This window comes from Colius striatus, chromosome 9 (genome assembly GCF_028858725.1).
Source record: "Colius striatus isolate bColStr4 chromosome 9, bColStr4.1.hap1, whole genome shotgun sequence".
NCBI lineage: Eukaryota > Metazoa > Chordata > Aves > Coliiformes > Coliidae > Colius > Colius striatus.
The window spans coordinates 16,861,672-16,885,717 of NC_084767.1; the positions used below are offsets into that span (position 1 = coordinate 16,861,672).

At 38.4% G+C, this 24,046-nt stretch overlaps 1 protein-coding gene across 13 annotated transcripts in view; it reads left to right on the forward strand.

The window, feature by feature from the left end:
• LOC104562262 (core histone macro-H2A.1) overlaps window positions 1–24,046 on the forward strand; it is a 46,866-nt gene that overhangs the window by 18,234 nt on the left and 4,586 nt on the right. For 2 of the 13 annotated variants that reach the window (XR_009819313.1, XM_062002963.1), the window contains exons 3-8: window positions 3,819–3,925; window positions 5,384–5,581; window positions 8,183–8,293; window positions 14,465–14,564; window positions 19,947–20,036; window positions 23,100–23,274. Coding sequence is in view for 6 of the 13 variants with exons in the window: in XM_062002963.1 (XP_061858947.1) it covers window positions 3,819–3,925; window positions 5,384–5,581; window positions 8,183–8,293; window positions 14,465–14,564; window positions 19,947–20,036; window positions 23,100–23,274 (781 nt within the window). In the remaining 7 variants the exon portion in view is untranslated. The other 11 variants (XR_009819314.1, XR_009819315.1, XR_009819318.1 and 8 more) reach the window with 11 other exon arrangements.

Below are 24,046 nucleotides of genomic sequence, written 5' to 3' on the forward strand. Positions count from 1 at the left end.
CTCTTAAAAACCTCAGCAGAAGCAAAGCAGTTTTGCTTCAAGTGCTGAGAACAGGCTTGGACCAGTTTTCACTACCCATATTCATTTGCCTAGATCTAAATATTACAGATTATTTTTTGTGTTGATATAAATGACAAATACTTCTAATTAAATTTCAAGAGAAAATTTCTTAACTTTTAGGACTTTTTCTTTCCACCTCATCCTTCTGCTTTAATGATGACTGAAAAGAATTAAAAATATGACTCATAACTATTTCTTTTAAATAAAATTGATATGTCAAATTGATAGATTTCTAAGGCATCCATCTCTTTTCTTGCCACACAACAGCAGTCCATACATGAATATATCACATTCTGACATGGCATTCCTGCTGAATTTTTTTCTTCCCTAATTATATACTTCTCACAGTTTTCTCACTGAGTTGTTTTATATCTGCAGTTAGAGCAGTATAGATTGTTGTGCTTTTTTTTGTTTGAAATTATTCAAAAGCATAGGAAAAGTCATTTGTGCAAGTATAAAGAGTATCTCTTCATATTAACGTAAGGTTTCAATATGCAGTAATTCAATTCATTTAAAAGCTTCTAATATTGAATAACTTTTATATTCTTCTCACTTAAAAAAAAAGTAATTCAGTATTTCTGTAAAGTGTGTCTCAGTTGCCTTTTCTCTGAGTAGTAGTAGTGGTGTAATTACTCTCCAGAGTGAAATGCCTTGAGTAAATAAAGGAATGGAACAGATATTATGCAAGTTACATCCTTTTTGTGAGGTCTCGCTTTTGTAAACTGTTCTTGTTTTGGTCTGCTGGATGGATAAATACTATCTGAATGAATCCTGTTGCCTTCTTTTGCCTCAACACTTGAAAGCAAAGCTTTCATTCTTGACCGTGCTGAGTTGCAGGAGTTGATTTTTAAATGTCTATTTTTTCCCATTGTTGGAAGATTGTTTTAAAGAAATGCATTTCTTCAATGTCACAAACCTTTGTACCTGGTAGAATGGCCCTTCTGAAGGTGGGTCTGACCTAAGAATTCAGATCCACTCCCAATTTTAAATACCTTTTCCCACCTACAGCTCTTTCCAGCTCCACTCCAAAATCCCCAGTGAGTATTCTGGAAATTTGAGTCAGCTCTTTTATAGAGAGATGTAGATTTTCATCTAATGTAAAATTTATTTAAAACAGGCAAGAAACACCACTTAAATCTTTAGAATCAATGTAGTGTAAAACAGGTATGAAAGTAAAGCTGTCTGCAAGCAATGTCCAGACAAGCAGTCCAGATCCTGTCAGGATCTAGAAAGTCTTTATCTCTGGCATTTCTAAGTCCCTTAATCTGTTTGGTTTAGATTAGGTTTGTGTCAGTGCTAAATCAAAAAATTGATGCCTCTATAGGCTTCATCTCAAATACTTGCTAGCCTGTTGATTTTGAACAGGGAAAGTCCCCTTTGACCAGAGTGGTGTGCATAGCTGTGTTTTGCTGGTCCCTATGCTGTGGGTCTCTCTCCATGCATGAGCAATGCTTGATTGTTATTGGAGAGCTGAGGAGAAGGCCAGAAAAAAAAAATCCACCTTCTATGCCTTCCTCCTCCTCCTCTCTCCCCCTCCCTAAGCTCCTCTTTTGTGGTCCTCAACACCAGTGCAAAGAGTTCTGTTCCTGAAAGGAAGTGGGGTACCTGAACTTCCCTAAAGGACCATTAGAAAACTGTAATTTCAAAACGAGTTTCCTGTCCAAGGAAGAGGGCTTAGCACTTACAAGAACAGTTCTCCACTGTACAAGGCAGACATTTTGGTTTTATGAGGAACAAATAAAACATTCCTCTGTGCTTTACAGGCATAACACTTTCTTAGACTCTTTAGTTACAAAATGACCTGTCTGCATAGTTATGCTGATCAGTTGCAGAGAATAACATGGCCCAACTGTTTAGCAGTGCCTGATGCAGTAAAGAAGTGGAAGTGGGGGAAGCAGAGGTAAACCAAAAGTAGTCTGCTATTTGTGGCAATTCCTCGCCATACTTTTCAGCCCATAATAAAGTCTTAGATACAAACAAAACAATTCCTAATCTAGAGAGGTGGAGATGCTGGCTTTACTACAGTCACACAGAATCTTACTGAGGTCAGGGAATGCACAGGGTGCAACCAAGAGCGCAGCTTGTCCATTGGGAGGTGATACGGGTCTTGTATCACAACAGGCGCCCGTATGCAGTGCTAAATGCAAAGTAAACCTCCCATGCCGGAGCTGTAGCTTTTGAGAAGTATGTGAAAAGGATTATGCCAGCTTAATTCAGTTCTTTGGAGGTGTGGAAAGCATAGTCAGGTTGACCTTACCCTGCTAATCCTGCTTTAAAAAATAAATTAAAGCAATTGTTGTCAGCATGAAATGTTGAGTTACTTTTGGGGGCTTAGACTTAATATTCTGTCTCACCCTATAATAAAGTTAATTGTGTGCTTTGAAGAATGCAAAACTAGTGAAAGCCTACCAAAATCCTAGATGAGGTTTAACTGTAGAACATCCAGAAGCAGCTGTTAAGTTTTCCAGTAGGTGTCATAACTGTATTATTATGAGACTTATGATGAATAATAATTGGAGAATGATATTAAATTCAGCCTAATGAAAAGCCATAGTCTGTGCTGTATAGTATTTCCTAAGATTTACTATGTGTTATGGTAAAGGCATGTGGTCATGTGAGCTTTGATTTTAGTCTTTTTCATTTCCAGATTAATGTCTTCATTCAGTTCAATTTACCTCTAAAGCAAGCTTATGGGAGAGCTTTTGTGGTACAGTTATTAAATGTGAAATCCATCTCATACTCTATTCTAATGTTAAATTTCAATATATTAGTGTGTAAAAGACGTTAAAAAAAAAAAAAAAAAGCATTTTCTTCTCCAAGCATTAGCAGGTTTGCAAAAGGAAATACATCAAAAGCAATAGTGGAACACAGTCTATACAGAGTTGAAAGGTTATGTATAATGGAGACAGCAATATAGCACATGATTGCAAAGTCATGTAAACATGTTATGTCATTATTTTTAATTGCTCTCCAGACTTTCTTGTAACTAATTGCATTCTTCACCTAGGGTTTGTTGAGTTGAACACAGATAAGTTAGCAGGTAATGCTCTAGCCTTTCACTTCATAGATCTTTTCAGGGGAGCAAATTAATCTTTCTTAATTCCAATAAAAGCCATCACATACCCAGCTGTTTAAATGTATTTTGTCAGGAGTGGAAATTCCTTCTAAGGAGGTAATTTACTTGTGGAAAACAAACATGATTCATCAATTATTTGTTCTAACAGAAACTTCTTCTCAGAATAAAAAACCATTAAGTCAGCATAGAAGCAGTCTGTATTTTTAGTGTATTTTTATCCTAACTTGGGTGTATGCTTACATAATTCCATAATGTTGGAAATGAGAAACTTAGACTAGCGTATTTTCCAGTTGTAAAAAAGTAGAAACTGTGCAAGTCAAGACTCACATTTATGACAGGTTTAGAAAAAAACCTACAGCGTTTGTAGATCTAGTACTCTGTCACCTGATAGGAGAGGGACCCTAGGAGATGAACACACAGACAGGAATCTAGGGGAACTGCTTTAAAAGGGACAAAAATAGTAGACAGAGTTTAGACCACAGGACCTCAAGTGTGCACTCTCCCTTCAGTGATTAGGCATACAAAAAGAAAATGGTAATTTTAGAATTAGATGTTTATTGAGGGTATTCTACAGCAGTCAGGAATAACATGGTATAATTCAGATATCTTTTTGCATGGATAATAACACATTGATTTTTCTTCATGATCATAATGTAATTAAAAGGGGCTTACTTTTCCATAGCGGAAATTCTGGAACTGGCTGGAAATGCAGCAAGGGACAACAAGAAGGGTCGAGTCACTCCTAGGCACATCCTGCTGGCTGTAGCAAATGATGAAGAATTAAATCAGGTAAGAAAAAAAACTCTGCTGTGTGAGGGCCAGGATTTCCTTTAGGGCTTTTTAAATTGTCTTTCCATATAGCTGAATTGTAACTCAAGACCTCTGGTTATTGAGTAGCCCACCAGGAAACAGCTCATTCACTCCCTAGCTCACCGCCTGTGTAACCAACTACAACACTCAGCTTAATTGTATATTTCAGGCATCTTAAAATGTGTAAGAATGCAATGGAGATATAGTGTGACATTTGCTCATACCATTGCAACCATTTCTGTTAGAGTGGGACATTGTCATAAACTTTTCAGAGACACAGAGAAAATCTTATAGATGCCTTTGGTTTGTTTTTTGGTTTCCCCCTTACACAACTTAGGGCTTAGTGGGCCCTCTCTTGCTACCATTGAAGTCTGTCATTGTGACCACAGAATTAGGAGCTCTGAAACTCTTGGAAGTCTATGCCCTTTGCAGATTTCAAGATGCCTTTATCTTAGCCAGAAAACAATTGGACATTATTATTATTACAGTGTTGTGGTATCAGCCAGAGGCACTGACTAGGGTTGACTTACCTTTGTGTGAAGTGTTGTAAAAACATGTATGAAAATTTCTTTTTTCAAAGCTATGTATCATGATCGGGCAAGAGAAAAAATGTAATATCACCAAGCCAACCTCCTTCTGGCTTTATCTGAAATTTGGTAATTCTTTCCATTCATCATCACTTTGTAAGTGTGGAGCCTCACTGAGTTGTGGTTGGGGAGCAGTAAACACAAATCAGAAGGTAGGAGGACCTGAGGGACTTTGATGTCACCATTTGTATTCTCCTGAATAGTGAATTAGTCTCAGTTAGATGTATGAAAAATGGGTTACAGTGTCTTTAAATACAGAACATGATATATTTCACCTCTGCTTTTGAAGGCTTGAATGAACTGCACAGTTTTGAATATTGATCTGCTTTTCTTCAACTACATAAAGATTTTTTTGAAGAAAGACTTCCAGGTATAGAGATTTGTATAAATGTTACCCTCCATTGGAAATTTCTTTTTCTAAGAAAACAAATCTGTTCTAAAAGTTCACTTTCAAGAAAGTCCAGCAGTTGGTAGATATATTGGGTTCTCCACAGTGTGGAGAATTGCAGTCCCATGCCATGAACTTGGGTCCTGTCTCTCTCAACACAGGCTGCCCTGCGGAAGCCCTCATGACTGAGGCCATCCTATTATCTGGGTAACAGTCTTCATTGCAAGGCTTCACAGAAACAGATCTTGGGTGAGCCCAGGAGATAATGCCAGTAACAAACATATGTGCAAGAAGAACACATAGTCCGTTTATAGTTAAAATCTATATAATGTGTTTGAGAAACATGCAAGAACCAGTTAAGCCTGAAGGCAATGTACAAAGTTTGCACTAAATGCCATTTTCAATTTATTGGTGAGTAAATGCTGGAATTTGTCATCTCTAACTTTTATGGTTTTTTATTAGCTATTGAAAGGGGTCACCATAGCCAGTGGTGGAGTGTTACCCAATATTCACCCAGAGCTGTTGGCAAAGAAGCGGGGATCTAAAGGAAAACTGGAAGCCATCATCACTCCACCTCCAGCAAAGAAGGCAAAATCTCCATCACAGAAAAAAACTGTATCAAAGAAAACAGGCGGCAAGAAAGGGGCAAGGAAATCGAAGGTAGATTAACCTGTTTGTTTCAAACTCCAACAAGCTTGCTAGGAGTGGCTGTAGAGAGCATCCCATGGGGTAAACCTGCTGTTCCATTAACAGTAGTGATTTCAACAGCAGTGTTATCAAAACTGGAGGAGTGCTGCCCTCTCCCTAGTGCAGCTGGAGGTCTGAAAAGCGTCAGAAGTGGAGCAGGTCTGCAGCGTGGGCAAGCAAGTTTGAAATACTCTGAATGGAACAGTTGTTGGGTGAGCACAGGCTGAAGACACCAAGAGATAGAAGAAGAGATTATGCAGGGACTGTGCCAGTCATGCCTTACTGGGGGGAAAAGGAGACCTGACAGAGCCAGCTGCAGGGGCAGCTTTGCCATGGCTTCACAGATGCCTGCACTGGGCTAGACAGAGTCAGACAGAGTCAACCTCTTGGACTTTGTTCAGGGACTGATACGTGTCTGCAAGAAATAAGGAATCTAGGTATTTCTTTTCAAAAGTAAAGTCACACTAAAGCAGTGTAACTGATTTTGCAATTTGAAATATTGGAGAAAAACAACAGCCTAAATCACTTTCATTGCAATAATGTCCTCAGCCACCAGCATGTCAGAGCCCTGATTTCAATTGTTGTGTTTTTCTGTTGTTTGTTGGATTTTCTTTAATAGATTTTGGTTTGTTCCAGCTTAGTATAAGATTCCTGTTAGTTGATGAAATCTAAGGGATGTGAAATACTCTTTCTGAAGTAGAATGCAATTCTGCTAGGCCAGGTAGCTGAGCCTCTTGCAGCATCAAAGAAACTGTATTGTGATTGCACAGAATTTCTTTGGTTAACCTGAAGACCCACAAATATCCTCCTGTTATTAGTATGTTATAAATGAGACTCCTCTATGTTTAGACTTTTTTTTCTTTAATTCCTAGTAATTAATTAAACTAATTCGAAGTGAAGTGTGGAGGTGAGGGAAAGAAGAGGACCAAAATGTGATTTTTCTTATGCTGGAAAGCTAAGAATAACATTTCTCCTGAGCTAAGGAGAAAATTCTTTCCTTCCTTTTTTGACTTCAGTTGGTAGGAGTAGGGAATCCTTCTAAAATGTATGTTAGATCAAGTCACGTATATTAGATCCAATATGTGTATTAGACCAAGGATCTTTTTTCTCTTTTTTTTTTAATAAAGAAAACAACTACTGTCCAATAATAGCTTATGGAAATAGGAAGAAAAGTACATGCATTTCACATGAAATGGCCAGTGCATGTGAAAAGTTGGCTTCCAGGTCAAACAAAGCTTCTGTATTCTTCCTCTGTGTCTCTGTTACTGTTTACTTGGACACTTCTGATTGATTCCCTTTTTTGCTTTTAGAATGTTGAATTTAGTTTTCTCTTAGAACACCTAGTAGCTGACTTCTCAAGTGTACTGCTTCTAATAACCATGCACTAATAATTTCCCTAAATCTGGAATTTTTTTCCCCTGCTTGATTACAAAAGCAGGAAGTCTGTTGTGGGGTTCTGTTTTTCTTCCACACAATAAACTGTATTGTCTGCTCACTATATCGGTATTTGGCTAATAATAAACTCCTGGGGAATTGAAATAGGACCCATGAAAATCTCATTTTCAAAACATTTATCTAAAGTAAAGCATGATTACATCCTCTAGAAGCACCAATATACCTTTGCATCAAAGTTGGTTTTGTTGCTCATCCACAGGTTTAATTTATATACTTTAGAAAGGGACAATAGGAGAACAGTGACTTGCTTCATATTCCAAGGGTGCATTCTAGCCGTAGCATAGATACGGCTGAGCCACCTAATGTTTATATGAAATCATAAGTAGTAATAGTATGGAAAATATGAACTTATTTTTGGCACCAATTGAGTTTATAACCACAGCAGTCAATGCACTGTATCTTTGTGAAATATCCTATTGAAAATGTTCCTAATTATCGTTTTTATTCAGTAAATCCATTAATTCCTGAAACCTCTTATTTTACATCAGTAATACAGTTGAAAAAAAGAGTGATGCTTGAGGAGAACTCCCTGCTATTTTACTAGAGATAAAGGAAGGTGATAATGTTAAACCTCTTCAGGTTTAACCTTTCCTACTGCAGGCAGCAAGCCGATGTATTCTTCTGACACTGGTGCTAAGGATGGACAGATTTCAAAGCAATGATTCTAAATATAAGTTTGTGAAATCTAGGAGCACCTCCCTTCACAGAGAGGTAAAGTTTGCACTATGACATGTCAGTTTTTAGCTTCAAATGAATATCTGCCCACACACAGAAATAGATAGGTTACATTTTTCCACACAAGCCATTAGAAAGTGTGAAAAGTTTGGGGCTATTTATATGTTTGCCTGCAACATGTAAGACAACTTTCATCTGAATTGTGCACCATTGCAGGCAATCACAGGCTTAGGTAGACAGACAGACACTGAGGTTGTTTTTCCTATTGATTCTTTCAGCTGTAATCAGTCGCTTTAGTTAGACTAAAGGATAAAAAAACAAACACTAGGGTTTGTACTGGCATTTTATTGCCTGGTAGGCATTTATGGCGTGTCATATATCTTTGTGTTATTAAACTGTTTTTCTCTCAGCCTTGAGTTAACTAACTAACTGTATTTTTGGAAGAAGAAGCAGGGAGAAGTGAGCAAATCGGCCAGTGCTGACAGTACAACAGAGGGAACTCCTGCCGATGGTTTCACAGTCCTGTCCACCAAAAGTCTGTTTCTTGGCCAGAAGGTATGCTCCTGCATTTTTATAAATGAATACCTGTTTTTCAGTGCTGCTTAGGGAATTCCACCCCCACCAGCCCCCTTCCCCCACAATGTCTAGGTGCAATGGACATTTTCCCACTGAGTACTTGAAGAGGTGTGTGATATTAGTTTTTGAACGAATAAATTCTCTGAAACAACTTACAGAATATTTTAAAGATACATAAATGAGTCTTCATATGGCTACATAATTATATAAATAGAAGAAAAGCCTGGGTGCTTGTAATCTGTCTCACCTTATTCATAAACAGCATAATTGTTGCAGCAAAGGTTCTGCCAAAGATAAAACTATTCTAAGAATCTTTTTTCCAATGAGCAGCCCACTTTATTGCTGATTTACAGGTTTTTATAAAAACCTATTTCATACATTTGTTCATAATAGTGGTTTTATGTTTTGTTCTGCTTCGTTATTCACAAAAGTTAATGCTGTATAATAATGAATGATGCTTTTATGAAAAGCTAGAGGGCAACAATCCTTTTTTCCCTGTGAATATGCTTTGGGACATGGGATGGTTTAATACAAATACATGTCTGCTTAAAGAGACAATTAGTTAAATTAATTTGGTCTTTTATCTTGAAACCTGCCTTTAGTTCATGATACAAAATTTTGTTAAGTAAAACTGCATCTTTCTTCTATCATTCAGTAATCAGATCATTGTGTTGTAAGTCATAATAGATGAGCCATTGTCCATTGTGAAATGTATCTCCTCTGACTCATTTTTATTTCATACTGAGGTTGTTCCCATTCATCCTTCCACAGTTTGTTTGCCAAGTTTAGCATGCATGAAAGTCAAGGTTATTTTTTGCCAGACTTCTGATTTTCCACATTTAACTTTACAGCTAGAGCTAGACTGCTGGTTTGGTGGATTATCATTATTTTGCTACTGCTAGGGGGCTGGATTTGTACATGTTTTTGAAAACATTTTGATGACTAAATTAGAACTCCAAATTTATAAACTATGTTACTGTTTCAGGAAAGCAAGTAACATCAGAGTGTGGGACCTGATCTTGAACTCTTTTTAGTTACCATAGGAAACCGGTAGTAAGACCCTAATGCTGTGTTCCAGCAAGACTAACCCAGCAAATCAATGGGGCTGTGCTTTTGGGCTCGGTAGAAGAGGATCAGGAACTCTAGCACTGCTTTAAGCTGTGGTGAGCAAAGCCAGTGTCTGTTGTAGAGGTTTCCAGTGAGTACCTTGTACTGGGAAATTGACTTTCTGGCTTTCTCATTCAAGTGAAGTGCAGCCCCCTGAAAAACATACTGGTATGACAGGTGCATTCCCATACTAGTTCATTGTCAGTTACCCCTGCATGGGAGGGGCCAGGTGTTAGCCTTTATTTGTAACATTGTACATGTAATTAAAAGAAAAAAGGAAAGAGAAACCCCTTTGTCCCCTTGTAAGGGGTTGAAATGGAGTCTTTTTTGAGGAGTAGAGAACGCATAGGTGCTATTGAGGTGTTTCTAGCACAGATTATATTTTGCTTCTGATTCCCTATGAGAAACCATCTTCAGAGACAGTAAATAGAGCAAAGATCCAAGAAAAGAAGGCTATGGCTAACAAATACAAGAATTTTCTGCATCCTATTATGTGAGTTAAAAATTAAATTCTTACTTTATTTGAGCTGCTAAATAATGTATTTATTATTTTCTTTGTTCTGATTTTACCCCCAAATTAGCACCTTTGGACCAGCCTAAATTCTTTTAAGACTGAAAATGTCTTAAAATGCAAAAAAAAAAAAAAAAAAGTTTAAAATGCAAAAAACCTTTGCACTGTGGTGATCAAAGAGATTTTATTGAGCTTAGAAACAACAACAAAAACTTCTGCTGTGGTTTATTCCTAGAAATATTTTCTAACCATTACCTAGAAAGACATTTTCAGAATTATCAAAATAACTTTGATTTTCTTGTGCTACAAAAAGGCAAAGATAAAACTTCCAATCATGGAATCAATGGGAGTCAAATGCTTCCAGTCTCCTAAACTTGAGGTGTGTTGTCCATGAGCCAGGAGGCTCCTGGATGTGACAGGATGTCTGCTGCTATGGGCAGGACCTCAGTGATGATGGTGGTTGTTAATTGTATAAATGACACATGGAAGTCTCAAATAATAGCTATTTACTTTGGAGATTTACAAATTAAATATAACAATTACCTATAAAAACTAGTGACTTTGAATCAGTTAAATACTTCTGTTTAGCCATTTCTACATGCAATTGCTGTTTAAAAAGATAATTGAGTTAAAAAATATTTGTCTAAGTCTAATGCTTAACAGAAGAAATCTGTTTTGTTATAGTTGTCTAAAATTAGTGCCACATGGTATTCATAAACCTAATGAAGTAAGAATTTCCTTCAAGAGCGATTCTGGACAGAAGTGTTGCAGTTTTGATTCCTTAGATTTTTGCATGACACTTCTTTCCAACACATGTGAGGGCCGAAAGTGTTTGCCTGTTTTGGGGAGGACCTTGTTTCTGTTCAGCATAGCCTCACACTAAACAGCATTTTGAGGGAAGGAAAAAAATGCTAGTCTCTGAGTAGGGTGGACAGCGTGTTTAGGTGGTTCAGCTGGAGGCCTGGAAATCATGACTCTGGCTTCTGGTTTTGGCTGATTCAGAGATAGTGTAAATTGCCTCTTCTTTCTCTATTGCCTTCCCCATTTTAGAAATGGAGATACAGTTACACTTTCAAAGTGGATGGTAGGAAAGCTTAATATGTTAAAACATTTTAAGCCTTTTCTATTTTATAAGCAAAAATATTTCTATTCATCACAGTTATTTGGGGTTTTTTTCCTCAAATTTGTACATTTCAGTAAACCTTTATGTTCTGTGTGTTCCTAATAAACAATGCAAACACAGAACCCTGAAACTGAAAAAGCCGAACAGTCAGTATCTTTCAAACCACCTGTGATATCCTTGAACACCTTTACAGCGTATCTCTGGTCTGCAAAACCACTATCTGCTAGATCAGGAAAAAAAGATGGAGAGAAGGAAGAAAATAATCCTGTTCTTAGTATCACGTCATTCGTGTGTTTAATGCGAAAAACCTTTTTCTTGGCTCCATGTTTGCAGAAAGGAAAGGATTTTTATTTGCAAGAGCAGCTCTCCGTCCTTCTAATTTAATTAGTGAAAACACAAAGGAGAACATTGCAAACCTGGGTATTGTTTGCTTTTTAAGTACTGTTTATGGTGTTAAGTCTTCGGGTAGCTTCTGACATTCAGCTAGAAATTCTCAGAGGTTGGGAAATGGAAAAGAACCCTTCAGTTATACCTGTAGAAGTGTATTAGTGCTACACTAATTAAGTATTAAAATCTAGTTAATATGTAAATGATTGCATATCCTACAAGTGACTTCCTAATGGAAATGTAGTATTCTGCACATTAACTAGTTAGTTTTTCCTGAGACAATTATGAAGTAGAGGTGGAGTTGTAAGACAGTGAGCCTAAGCATTAGCATTTGGACTTTCAGAGAGACTTCAGTTTATTGTCTGCAACAGCCACCTGCAGTTTTCTGTAGGAATATCATACCAGAAAAAGTTCCAAGGCTTTAAAGGTAATTTTGTCAGAAATAAGAGATGCAAGGCTTGGCTCCGAAAATACTCACGGATGTGCCAAGTGCCATCTGCATTTTATCTAACTAACATTTGTTACCTGAAGTTCTTTGTTGCATTGTATATGCAAGTTGTGCCTATTTATTTCTTTTTCAGTGGTTCCTTTTAGGGAATCACTTCTTCAGTCTAATACATGCTTCATACTATTGAGTAGTAAAATTACTCTGTGGGAGATTTCACTCTGTGAGAAAACTTCTGATTTTTTTTAAAAAGATTGTTGTTGTCAATCAGATAGCTGACAGTGCATGGAACAGGAAATGCAAAACTTAGCAAAATAATACTTGGCTGTCAACAGGTGCTAGAAGTGATGGGCAGCTTTCTAAGCATTTGATTGGTGCTGTTAAATGGAAACTTTAATTGCCAGCTGGTTGCTGTGTAAATCCTATATAGGAGTAGGCACAGAGATAGGTTGAAAGTCTGAAACCAAAATGGTCTGCAGCCAATACATCTGGGGCAAAAACTTGTAGAATGCAGAATAAGGGAACAGAGTCACCCGTTAAATGAACAAAATATGCTTAGGGACATACTAAAATCTCCACAAAACAGCCTTTTGGTGTGTGCATGTGTTTTGTTGTTTTTGGTTTTTTTTTTTAATTTCAAAATTCATAAAGTTTCTTTAACATTTTGGTTTGATTTTATTTAACTTTTTTTTTTTAAACAGCAGTTGCTTGTAGTCAAACTCAAGACTCAAACTCAAGTATCAATAACTCACTGCATGTAAATCATTAACAGATTCTAAGCTATGTGGAAAGCAAGCTTTCTTAGGTTTTATTACATATTTCCAAACAGACCCATACCTAAAACAGGGCTGAATCACAGTCATTTTTAGCCAAAATCACCCTAGTTTGAGGGAACATAGTTTACTCAAGCAACATATGCAAATTACATGAAATAGCAGGCTTTCAAAAAGAGAAAGAAGGTCAATTCATATCATCACACAAATGGAATGGAAATTTTTTTCATAAATTTTAAATATATGGATATTGGCCTCCTTAAATGACCCATTCACTTGTATTGGTTTCATGATTGGGCTCATATTCCCTGTTAATAAACTCACATACACAAGGAGAAGATACAAAGAGTTAAGTTTACAAAAACCTGAATTACAAACCAAAAGACAAAATTCAGTTATTGATGAGATAAATGCCATGCCTGAGTGTGTATGTTATGCTTCAGAGGTTGAAACCATCAGGCTTTGGATTAGAAAGAAAGCCTGGCTTAACTGCAGCTGGCTTCAGGACTTGCATAAATGAAATGAGAACTGTCTCTTTGATAGTTGCTTTCCGTATTGCCTAATCAGCTACTGAAGCAATCATTTTAAATGCATGTCATAGGCAGAAGCATATTTATGGTGTAGATAATGTATCTCCCCATATGAAAGAGTCTGGAAAATTTTTTGCACTTTAAAGTTTTGGCAGCATTCAACGTGGCGTATGTGCAATCAGATCCCAGCACTGGCTAGGTTGCAGTCACAAGTGCCTGGTTACCTCTCAGCACACTGCAAGCTCTGACTTCTGCCAAGTTTTGCAGTCACATCATGTCAGTCACAAGTGGCAAAGTTGTTTCTGTGGATTACACACTGTGATGAGACACCCAAAGTGTCAGCAACAAGCATGCTATGCTATCCCTTCACATCTCTAAGCATTGCCAAAAAAACATCTTCTCTAGGGTGATGTGGCAGGATCAGTTTGTTACCATTGCTAGTTGGACTTTTTCATTGAGTACTTATTTTCTATAACAGTTTGCAGGTCTTGATCAAAATGTGTTGCTAGAAGCTGAAATCTGGATTTCCTTGTGTTTCATAAATTCTTTTTATTCTTTTAAGAACATGTAGTGTGGATGTGAGGTCAATCTCTAGATGTTCATGTTAACTTCATGTTAACTTTGGTTTACTGTGTGACCGTGAGAAATCCTTCTGAGTTTGTAACAAGACAGAAATTGAGGCATGCAAATACATGGATGTTCAGCAGAGGAGTTAATGGGTGTTAATGGGTGGGGTTAAAAATATCTGCTTTCATAAATGACAAAAGAAAGTAAAGCAAATAAAGTAAAAACTAGAGGCAATAAGTACATAATGGTTCCTGCTTACAGGAGTGTGGGCTTTCTCAAGGATATACCCATGTTTACTGACTTCGGGAAGGAGGAGAAGCATCATTTCACTAGTTTCAGTGCTGAACATTCATAGCACATTCCTGTAATTGATGCTGAAGAAATGGTCAGGGTGTCCTTCATCTATACTTTGAGGAGAAATGAATAATCTCTTTTACTGTCAAATAGGAATCCCAAATAGTGGCCAACATAAAGCCAAAGTAGAGCTCATTAGTAGGTACTTTCATGTCATCTCAGTGTGAACAATGTTTGAGTCTTGTGTTTGAATTTTTTTTGGATAATAACCCTCCTTTATGACCTGCATTTTATTTTGCATATTTGTTTGCAGTGATGCTATCTCCATCTGTGTTGCAAAGCTCACTTTTCTGCAGCTTCTCTGTGATTTCCCAGCTGTCCTGTTATTTCCCACCTCATGCTTTTCTTTTCAGCTGAACCTTATTCACAGTGAAATCAGTAATTTAGCCGGCTTCGAGGTGGAGGCCATTATCAATCCTACCAATGCTGACATTGACCTTAAAGATGACCTAGGTAAATGGGGCATGGGTTGACACAACTAATGGTCACATGGAAATTATGGAACCCAGAATTTACTCTCTAGGGTTTCGTACATTTAATAAGAGTGGAAATTCAAATCTTGCCAGTTCTGTTTTGTTGAAGAACTGTAATCAAAGGACTTTTTCACCGAATTTGAATACTTGCAGCTATTGCTAGTCTTTGAGTTATTTCAGTTAAAACAAAAATGGTAAATTCTTTTCCATAATGATCATATGTGACTGTTAGCTATTTTGGGGGGTTTCTTATTTGGATACTTTGAGGACTAAAATACTTTTTTGTCAGGTTGTTTTCAAAATAAGCAGTTTCTCCATTCTAACTGCAGCCTTGGGGTTGTCTTTGTGATACTCAAGAGTATGCATAAAATTTTTAAAGCAGAATAATTAAATAATTAACTATCCCCAAATCTTTCCTACCTTGATTTCATGTTTAATTCAGTCAAATAATTTGTTTACATTATGCTTCAGTTACTCTCTGTCACTTTCACATTCAACTGAAAACAAATGCGGATACCATAATAGATGGTGAATTGCTTTTAAAGCCTTTGTCTTGTTCCAGATTGAAAAAAAAAAATCCAACTTCAACAGAAGTCTTTTCTTCAGCAAAAGAGAAATTTAACTCTCATGCGTTGTGTACTACATTCCCTTCTTATTTTATTACACCTGCTGCTGCCTTTTTTTAAACTTCCTTAATGGAATACAACCCATAATTCTTCCACACCAGTATTTCCTATGGGAATGTGCACAAAAAATTTAACAAAATATTTAATAAGAAGGCTAATTTTTGAATTAGCCTTTCTCAGAAATATGGATATTTTTACAAGTGTCCCATCCATTCCAACACATAATGAGAAGATATGGCTTTCCTTTACAGGAGAAGATTGACCACTTATATATTTTTAAAGCAAATTCAGAATAACCCTGTCTGCAAATAAATAGTTTCCTCCACATGAAGGAGACTGGCATTTTAGAAAGAAAATGATGAATCATTGAACATATCAAGATTAGTCCCCGTCAGCCTATTGACGCTGACAAAATGGAGAAACTAGTTATTTTGTTTGGCTTGATGATCCTGAATATCTTTTTTTAAACAGATTCCATATTTTAGTGTCATGCTCTGTGGGGAACTGGTTGTTCTAGGTTTCTGAAAAGTGCAGTGGGGTATTAGCTGCTTTTAAAACTTTGGAAATGATCTCATATGATTGCTCTGACTTGTCATTTTAACATTTATTTGATCATGTCATACTCAATATTCCTCCTCCTGTTCCCTACACCCCTTTCTCTACACACACCTGCACACACAACTCAGCATACTCCTTTGGCGCAAGGTTTGGAGATGTAAAGGTAGGAAAATATGGACGTTGGTACATGTGTAAATGTAGAGCCTGTGCTGGGTCTCTGTCCAACGTGGTTGATATACATCTGTTTACCTGTTGTAGTTGCAAGTTGTACAGGCTGACATTGCCACGATCGACAGTGATGCTGTCGTTCACCCGACAAACTCTGACTTCTACACCGGTGGTGAAGTAGGTAATGGAAAGTTCAGTGCTGCGGAGTTTGTATGTGTGTGCATGGTCAATCAGCAGCCACAAGCTTGTTGTAGCTATGCAGATTTGCATTCATTTCTCACTTCCAGCAGTCCTGACCGATAATAGAAATAAACGAGAATTGCAAACTCAGTAGGCATTTTTGATGTTTATCTCCAAATCAGACTTTCAGAAGTACCAACAGCACGCACAGCCAAAATTTGAAGTGCAGGAACAGTACATTCAATGCAGGCATGTATCCGAGGAAAATTAATTACCACATGGGTTGTTTGACAGGTTAAATGCCTGTTTGGAATATGGCTTGAGCCTTGATCTTTAGATTTCTGATCAGTCCCAGTTCCTTCTCTGTGCCACGTTTCAGATGTTCGCATCAGACATGCTGGAGCTCACCCATCTGTATTTCCCAAACTCCTGAGATGGGTTAGTTTTTCCACACTTTACCTTATGGACTGATTACCTTGATAGCCTTGCTCAGTGGTCCTCACCCACAAGCACACTGCTAGTGACACCATACACATTTTTCAGGCAGTCAGTCATCTAAGCTAGAGAGCAGGCACGACAGATAACATGGCAAACATCTTGATTCAGTACCTTTAGTGTCCCCTGAGCAACTCTTATCTTAGTAGTACCCCTCTCTGTGTACAGTATTTTGAAGGATTTTGCAGAAGGGTCACAGCAGTTTAACTGAGCTGCCTTGGTAATTTGAGAAGGCAAATCAGAATTTGGGCTGAGCACAGAAGATGCTGTTGAGAGCCATGACCCACCATGCTTAAAAAAAAGTCACCTAATGCCAGCCTCTGGTCTACATCTCAGCCTCATTGTGGGTATGCAAATGATCTCTTCACACACCTGAGGCCCTGCTTCAGCGCTCTCCTGAAGGGACACGTGTCCTGTGGCAGAGCTGGCATGTCCTGCACCACCTGCTTTTTCTGAAGGGGATGTTTTCCAAAAAACTCTCAGACAAATGTAGCTCTGTGTAGCCTGTTGGGCAGGAGCAGCTGTGACTTGGCTGGCTAAACATTATGCAGAGACATTTAAATAAAAGCGTGATAATACCCTGTACCTGAAGAATATGCTTCTCAAGTCTGTCAGACCCATTTAGCTCACGTGCTTGTCTCCAACACTTTGACAAAGAAATGCTTTGCTACCCTACAAAGAAAATTGTGTCTCAAAGCTGCACTGCAAGTTCCTTAGTGTAGGTTCCTGTTGCCTCTGACTGCTGTAAGAAAGAATAGAAGTGCACAAATGCTTAGCTTCCAATGATTAACTTTTACCCATCTAAATTGGTTTATTTTTTTTAATTTTTGTTGGTTTTTTCCCTAACAATTTAAATGTACTGGGGGCTTATCCTGAGAAGTTTAGAGCCTAAATTTCTGCTAACGCTGTTTTCAACACTGATACCAATGCCTGCTTGGAAAGCATGAGATAATGATCTTATTCTCATGGGAGTGACACATATTTATGCCTGTGAGCAAATAAGCTACTAACCTTGAAGCCGTGAAGCAAGACTTCCATCAAGAAACTTGCTAATGTAGTGGAAAATGGTTAAATACATTATGTCCTTTTCCAGATGAAGCTAATTTACAACATAGTTCTGAAATATAACTTCAATATAAATCCTCACTACTAATCAGAAGTACATAATTGAGGAGTAAATGCAGAAAACCTCGCTGATTCATACCAAAGACTACTTTTGCTCTTCTTTGTACCAGACCTACAAGAACAGAGCTCAATGAAATAAACTGACAGGGTTGTTCATTGTTTTTAATTATAAATTAATTCCCAGTAGAGGGGGAAAGCTGATCCTTCTGGATTGAATTAAACCAAACTAGGCTAAATTCCATTAAATGTACAACAGCTTTGCAATGGCAAAGAAATGACCTACTTAATAGATATTTTCTGTTCCTTGGTTCTGCACAAGGCTTAATTATATTTCCCCTTGAAACAAGAGAAATTAAGGATTATGAGTGTCATGGGGTTTAGGACTGATCTGAGTTCATGGACTCTAGGGGAATATAACTGGAATATATACAAACATAAATAGGAAGGATATGGAAATATATACAACAAGAATGTAACTGGAATGGAAGACTGTTTCTTTTCCTCCCCATTCCTTCCGTGTCAGGGATTTTGTAAGGCCCAGGCATCAGCCATGGCTGCAGGTTCAGCATTTGGCTGTGTTGTACTGCAGCCTTCAAAGGGCAGCGCACTCCGAGTGCCTCCATTCCAGCGTGGCTTTGTCTTCCTGAGGTGCCTTGATGCTACAAATAAAGCTATTACAGCCTCTTCTAAGAGATTTGTAAGATGGTGCCTTCCACTCAGTTGTGCAGAGATAGGTAACTGAGCTTCAGAAAATTCTTAGTGAAGAGTTTGAATACACTTAAGACTCAAGTATTTGTATATAAAAGCTTAAACGAGCAAAAAGAGCGAACTATGCTCTGACCTACACAGTCTGACCTTGCAATCCAGCTTTTGGCAAACACCCATTGTGAATTGGTTATGATAAAAGCAAAAGAAAAGGCATAATTTTTTAAAATTGTCTTCAGCTTTTGTACCCCAAAAGCAATAAGCTCCCCACAGCAAAATAGAGGCAAAGTCACAGTGTCAGGTTTTGAGTGGACAAACAACTTTTAGTCTTCATTTTGGAAGACATTTAGCAATGGTGTCAAAACAAAAGCATCTTGCAGTCCCCTAAGTTCTTAGAGCCATAACCCTGTTTAGTAAGCTGAATCTTGGAGGAGGGGCTCTGCTTCCTTGAGCATATAGTATGTGCACTTCCATCAGAAAATGCATTTTTTCTTTCTTCATCAGTGAAAGTAAGGGTTTTCACCAAGTAAATGGCTAGAGATCCTAGTTCTGAATTTTTGGAAATCGGTTTTCAAAGTAGTATCTCAAATCAGAGCCTTTATGATATCACTGCTTTTTATTTATCTACCTTTATCATTAATATGCACAGTGCAAAATTATGTGGGATGCTTATGTAGTTAGGAAAATGCTTTCTTGGGCTGTTTTATTGATATATTAATATTTAAAACTAGAGCTGCAAAATAAGATCTAAACCATTTAGTGATGGACTGCCTTTGCAACCAGCATACCTTTTGGTTGCCCTGAAACACTGCACAGCTCTTTTACTCCCAGACTGACTTTGTCCAGCTCCTTAGCTGTAGTTAGAGAAATTCATTGGAGGAATATGTTCCTTAGAGATTCTCCTTATTTCTGAGGCTCTTCCTCTTGGTTAAAGGTGGCTCAACAAGCTGGGCAGTTACCAAGTAAAGCAGCCCGCTGCACTCACGAGACTGTTTCATTCCTGGTGCCACCTGTGGGGTCAGGGACCAAGATCAGGTGAGTTTCAAATTCTTATTGTGGCAAATGGCTCGTTAAAACAATTTGTAAGAGAGAGGGGAAATGAATCTTAGGGGAAGGAGTTACGAACCTTCAACTAGTCTTGAGCTAGCACATTCCTCTGGAGCATTTCACACTAACAGATGCTTGTGCTAAGGAAGGAGGTAGGAACGTCACGTCAGATGTTTTGATGTTGAAGTCCGAGTCTGAGGATGTTAGCGAGGGATTCCGATATGAGGTTTTTGGGTTGTTAGGGTTGTCGGTTTTGGTTTTTCTTTCTGTTGTTGTTGTTGTTGTTTTTAATGACTAGCTAATTCTGAAGTCCCAAAAGGTTTAGATCTTACTTTGCAGTCCCCAAAAAAATAACGTTTGGGCAGAAAACTCTAGAATGATGTAATTAAAAATGATGAGTCACATGGTGTGTGTGGAAACCTGTGATCAGAGGAGTCAAATAACAATTCTCTGTTCAGGAAGCACTTTGGAAAAGAAAGGCGGCAAGGAGTTTGTGGAAGCTGTCATTGAGCTTCGCAAAAAGAACGGGCCGTTGGACATAGCTGGAGGTGAGGTTCTGCGCTTCGGAAACCCTCCCCATGGGCAGCCAGCCAGCCACACTCCCTCCAGCACAGCGCTGGGGTCCTACCCTCTCCTCCCCAGGCAGCTCGTGTGGGTTACATCCTCCACACTTAAAATGCACATGCTGCATCTGAAGTGCCCTTTACCAAACACCTGAGGAGGGGTGTAGTGATGTCACATTCCAAGCAGAAGCTGGCTGCTCGCAGGTACATGCACACAGAGTGAGTGCTGATTGTTAAGGGTACAGTTCAGAAAAGCAATTAATGAGACGCTGATTTTTCAGAACGGTTGAGTCCAGCCCTGTTAAACATCTGCTTTGCTGAATGACGCTGACTTTCACCAAACTTAAGCACGTGCTTAAAGTTCAGCATCTGCTTGGGTACTTTTGTTTAATCAGTGCCAAAATCATCACTATAAAAGCTTATGACTTTTTGATGCCTAGTTATCAAAATTTATGTAATATCTGAGAAAAATCTACTATATGAGTAATAAAGTTTGGTAATGGCAATATATAATTTTACACCATCTGTGAAATTGCTGATACATGTTGTTCATATAGAAGGTTGATTCTGCCATCTGTGTTTATGCTATAAAAATAAATACAATGTGCACACTTTTGTAAACGAATTCTAACTAAGGCTGAAGGGGAGGAGATGTAAGACTTCAGCTCTGACAGGAAAAATTACAACTGTTTACTTCTGCTGCCTAATACCTGGGGGAGTTTTTTCCCTTGCTTTTTAATTTTTTTAATAAGTTTTTCTTGGCATTCTTGTTCTACAAAAATATGTCGAATCAATTACTCTCTTATTTTTCGCTTCCTTCTGTCCAGTGTTCCTTACCAGCCCAGACCAAACTGCTCACAAATAGGTTACAAGTTGGAGAGAAAAGACTTTGCTCAGCCATCAGTACATCCTTCAGTTCTGAAGGAGGCTGGGCAGCCCTACCCAATGGAGAGTTCTACTCTACACAGGCAGAAACTGGCTGTTAGGGACTTGCTGGAGGACTCTAAAAAAGAATTGATGGCATCAGTTTCTTAGTCAGATGGATATCCATTTCTCAGATTTCTCAGTTAAATGGGTATCCCTTTAATCTGCCAATAACCAGGGCCCTTACGTGGAATCTAGTTGTAACTAGCACAGAATACATCTATGGATCTGGCTTTCTGTTTCTAAAGCAAACATGTTAGCTTGCTTCCCACTTCAAATGCAATGCTCTGAAAGAAAGGACAAATGCTCTTGTTAATTAACAGTTGTCCTCAACAGAATCCTAATGAGTTAATTAATGACTACCCTAGAAAACACTCCCTGATAAATATTAAAGTGGGTGATGCGTATCAATACAGTACTTCATTCTTTCAGGATGAAGAGATTATCCACATTTCACATCTGACTAGAGATGTGTCATCTGCTTTTAATAGATTTTCCTTAGATTTATGATGTATTCTGAATCTGCCAACATTTTAGTTGCACATTATGACAAATTAGCATTGCCCAACACTGAGACTATTCAACATGTTGAGAAATCTGCAAGCCTGTAAGAACATAAATGCTTGTGCTTCCATTGTCCTTCAAAATGTACTCTTCTGATTAACCTCCGGTCAGAATGCCATATGGCAAAGTCTATTATCCCTTTCCTGCAGGAGCCACAGGATAGTATCCATATGTGATGATTGTGCTCCAAGAGTTGTTTCTACTATACTTAAATAACAAAATGCCTCATAAACATTCCAGACTGGAGCAGAGGGTTTCTTGCCCCTGAGTGCCTTTACAAACCTGATTTTTTAAGTCTTATTTTTTAAATTGTTGGTATTTTTGTTATTGATTTTGAAGACATAAGCTGCCATTTTATACCTACATTTTTATGGCTGCATATGATTGTATCCCAAAGTGTGCATGTTTGGGGGCTAACCCTTCATAAAGCTTCAGTGTCTGCTCTTGTGAGATTTCAGCTAGGTGGTTTTTTTCCCTTTTTTTCTTTATTAACAAAGCAAAGTTAAAAATCATTAACTGTATCCACAGATGGGTGAGTTCCGAAATGGCACTGATTACCTTACCCAGCTTTCTGACAGGCAGAGCCCAGCCTGTAATTGCTCTGTGATGGGAAGTGGTGAACCCAGAATGGCTTTCCTGCCATGAGAAGGCTTCTGGTCTGGAGAATCCCTGATGAGCAGGAGTTCATAGGCAGGCCGTGCTGCATCCTCACAGTGCCCACACGTCTGTGGAAGTATTGTGGTGATAATATACCCTTAGCACGGTAAATATTCTTTGTATGTACAAGGCCTTGCCTGTTAGTATATAAACACTGTGAATCAGACAGTGTAGATCTGTAAATGCATCTGGTCCAACCATCTGTCAAAGAGTGTGATGAAAGAACTGAACTAAACACAGAATTGTTTAGGTGGTCTTGGATGACCCATACACAAGAGAAGCGCGAGTAAGACGAGGCCCAAAACCTTGAAGTCACACCAAAAGTCTTCCTTACAGTTGCTCAGAGACAAAGCTGGAAATAAAGCCCATTTCCTTTCTTTTCCATCCTTCCTTACTGGTCTGGTTTGGGCTGCAGCCTGATCGGAAGGTACCGAAACAATGTGCTTGGCAGGAGTAGCTGCAGGTCACACAAGTCGTAGCTCTGTGTGACTGTCTGGCATCCTGATCCTGCAGCTCTGCCATAAACTGAACCAAAGCAAGATCATCCCCGAGCAGGTTTGCATCCTAACAGATTACTGCCATTTTCCTTACACGTTACACAAGGTTGCACAACCCCCAGAATAAATATGTTTCCTTTGATGTCAGCCATGAATTCTTGCTCTCTCTAAAATAAGCTCGATTATGGCTATGATTTATAAATTGCCACAGCAAAGTGCAGCTGGAAATGGAACACACAAACTCTCAGTAATCATGTTGTTATATTTTAAGGCAGTGTGATTTGTAATCTAAAACATTTGCCGGGGCTAAAGGAATGTCTCTCAGTTGTTTGCTATTTTAATCACATATACACTCTTAATCCCACGGAGAGGAAAGCAGTTACGTTTCACTTTCGGTTCTCACTAGCTGTTGTCAGTGCTGGCCATGGATTGCCTGCAAAATTTGTGATCCACTGTAACAGCCCAGGCTGGGGCTCGGACAAATGCGAGGAGCTGCTGGAAAAGACGGTGAAGAACTGCTTGGCTCTGGCTGATGAAAAGAAGCTGAAATCAATTGCGTTTCCTTCAATTGGCAGTGGCAGGTAAGGCTGTTATCCAGACCTGATACTTGATGCCAAATAGGTCACATTTTATAAGTGCCACATCATGTGTTCCAGTCCCTTCTCATGTACAAAGTCTATTGTTACAATGCTGAGTTTATTCTTCTTCATTTGGATCAGGTCCCTGAACTAAATGTTTCTTCTAGGTCCGTTCAAGCTCTGCATGTATTCTCCTGAACATTAGTTCAACTGTGGCAGGTCCCTGCAGCATCTTAAAGTGTGCAAATACCTTAAAGAGCATCAAACAAACATTTTAAGAGACTGTTCAGAAGACTTTTTCAGACTTACCATTTTATTTATAGAAATTGGGAATGTAGAAGAGGACAGGAAGAAAAGGAATCTGGGTTACCTAGTTTTAGTGCATAATTAAATGTACAGCAATATATGTATTAGAATGTCTAGATGACATGTCTCAGCGTATGTTTAAGCAGCAAATCTGAAGTGCCTTGATTCTCAGGATTTGCAGTCACTGCAAGCTTACACCCAAAATTTTTAAGCTGAATTCCATGCAGTTTACATCATGGGGCTCCTTCAGAAAACAAGAAAAAAGTCCTTAAAAGCCTTTGCCAAAGTCTTTGGAAACCCAGTTCTAGAGTTAAGGTCTTCTGGCTTTGTACAGGGTGCTCACTGTCTTTGAAAACTGGATCGTGTTCTTATGGGTCTGAATACTGTCTACACTGCCAACCTAGGGCTCATGGGCTTGGGGTAGGGAGGAGGTGTGGAACACTTGGCTCAGCATGAAGACCAAGGGCCA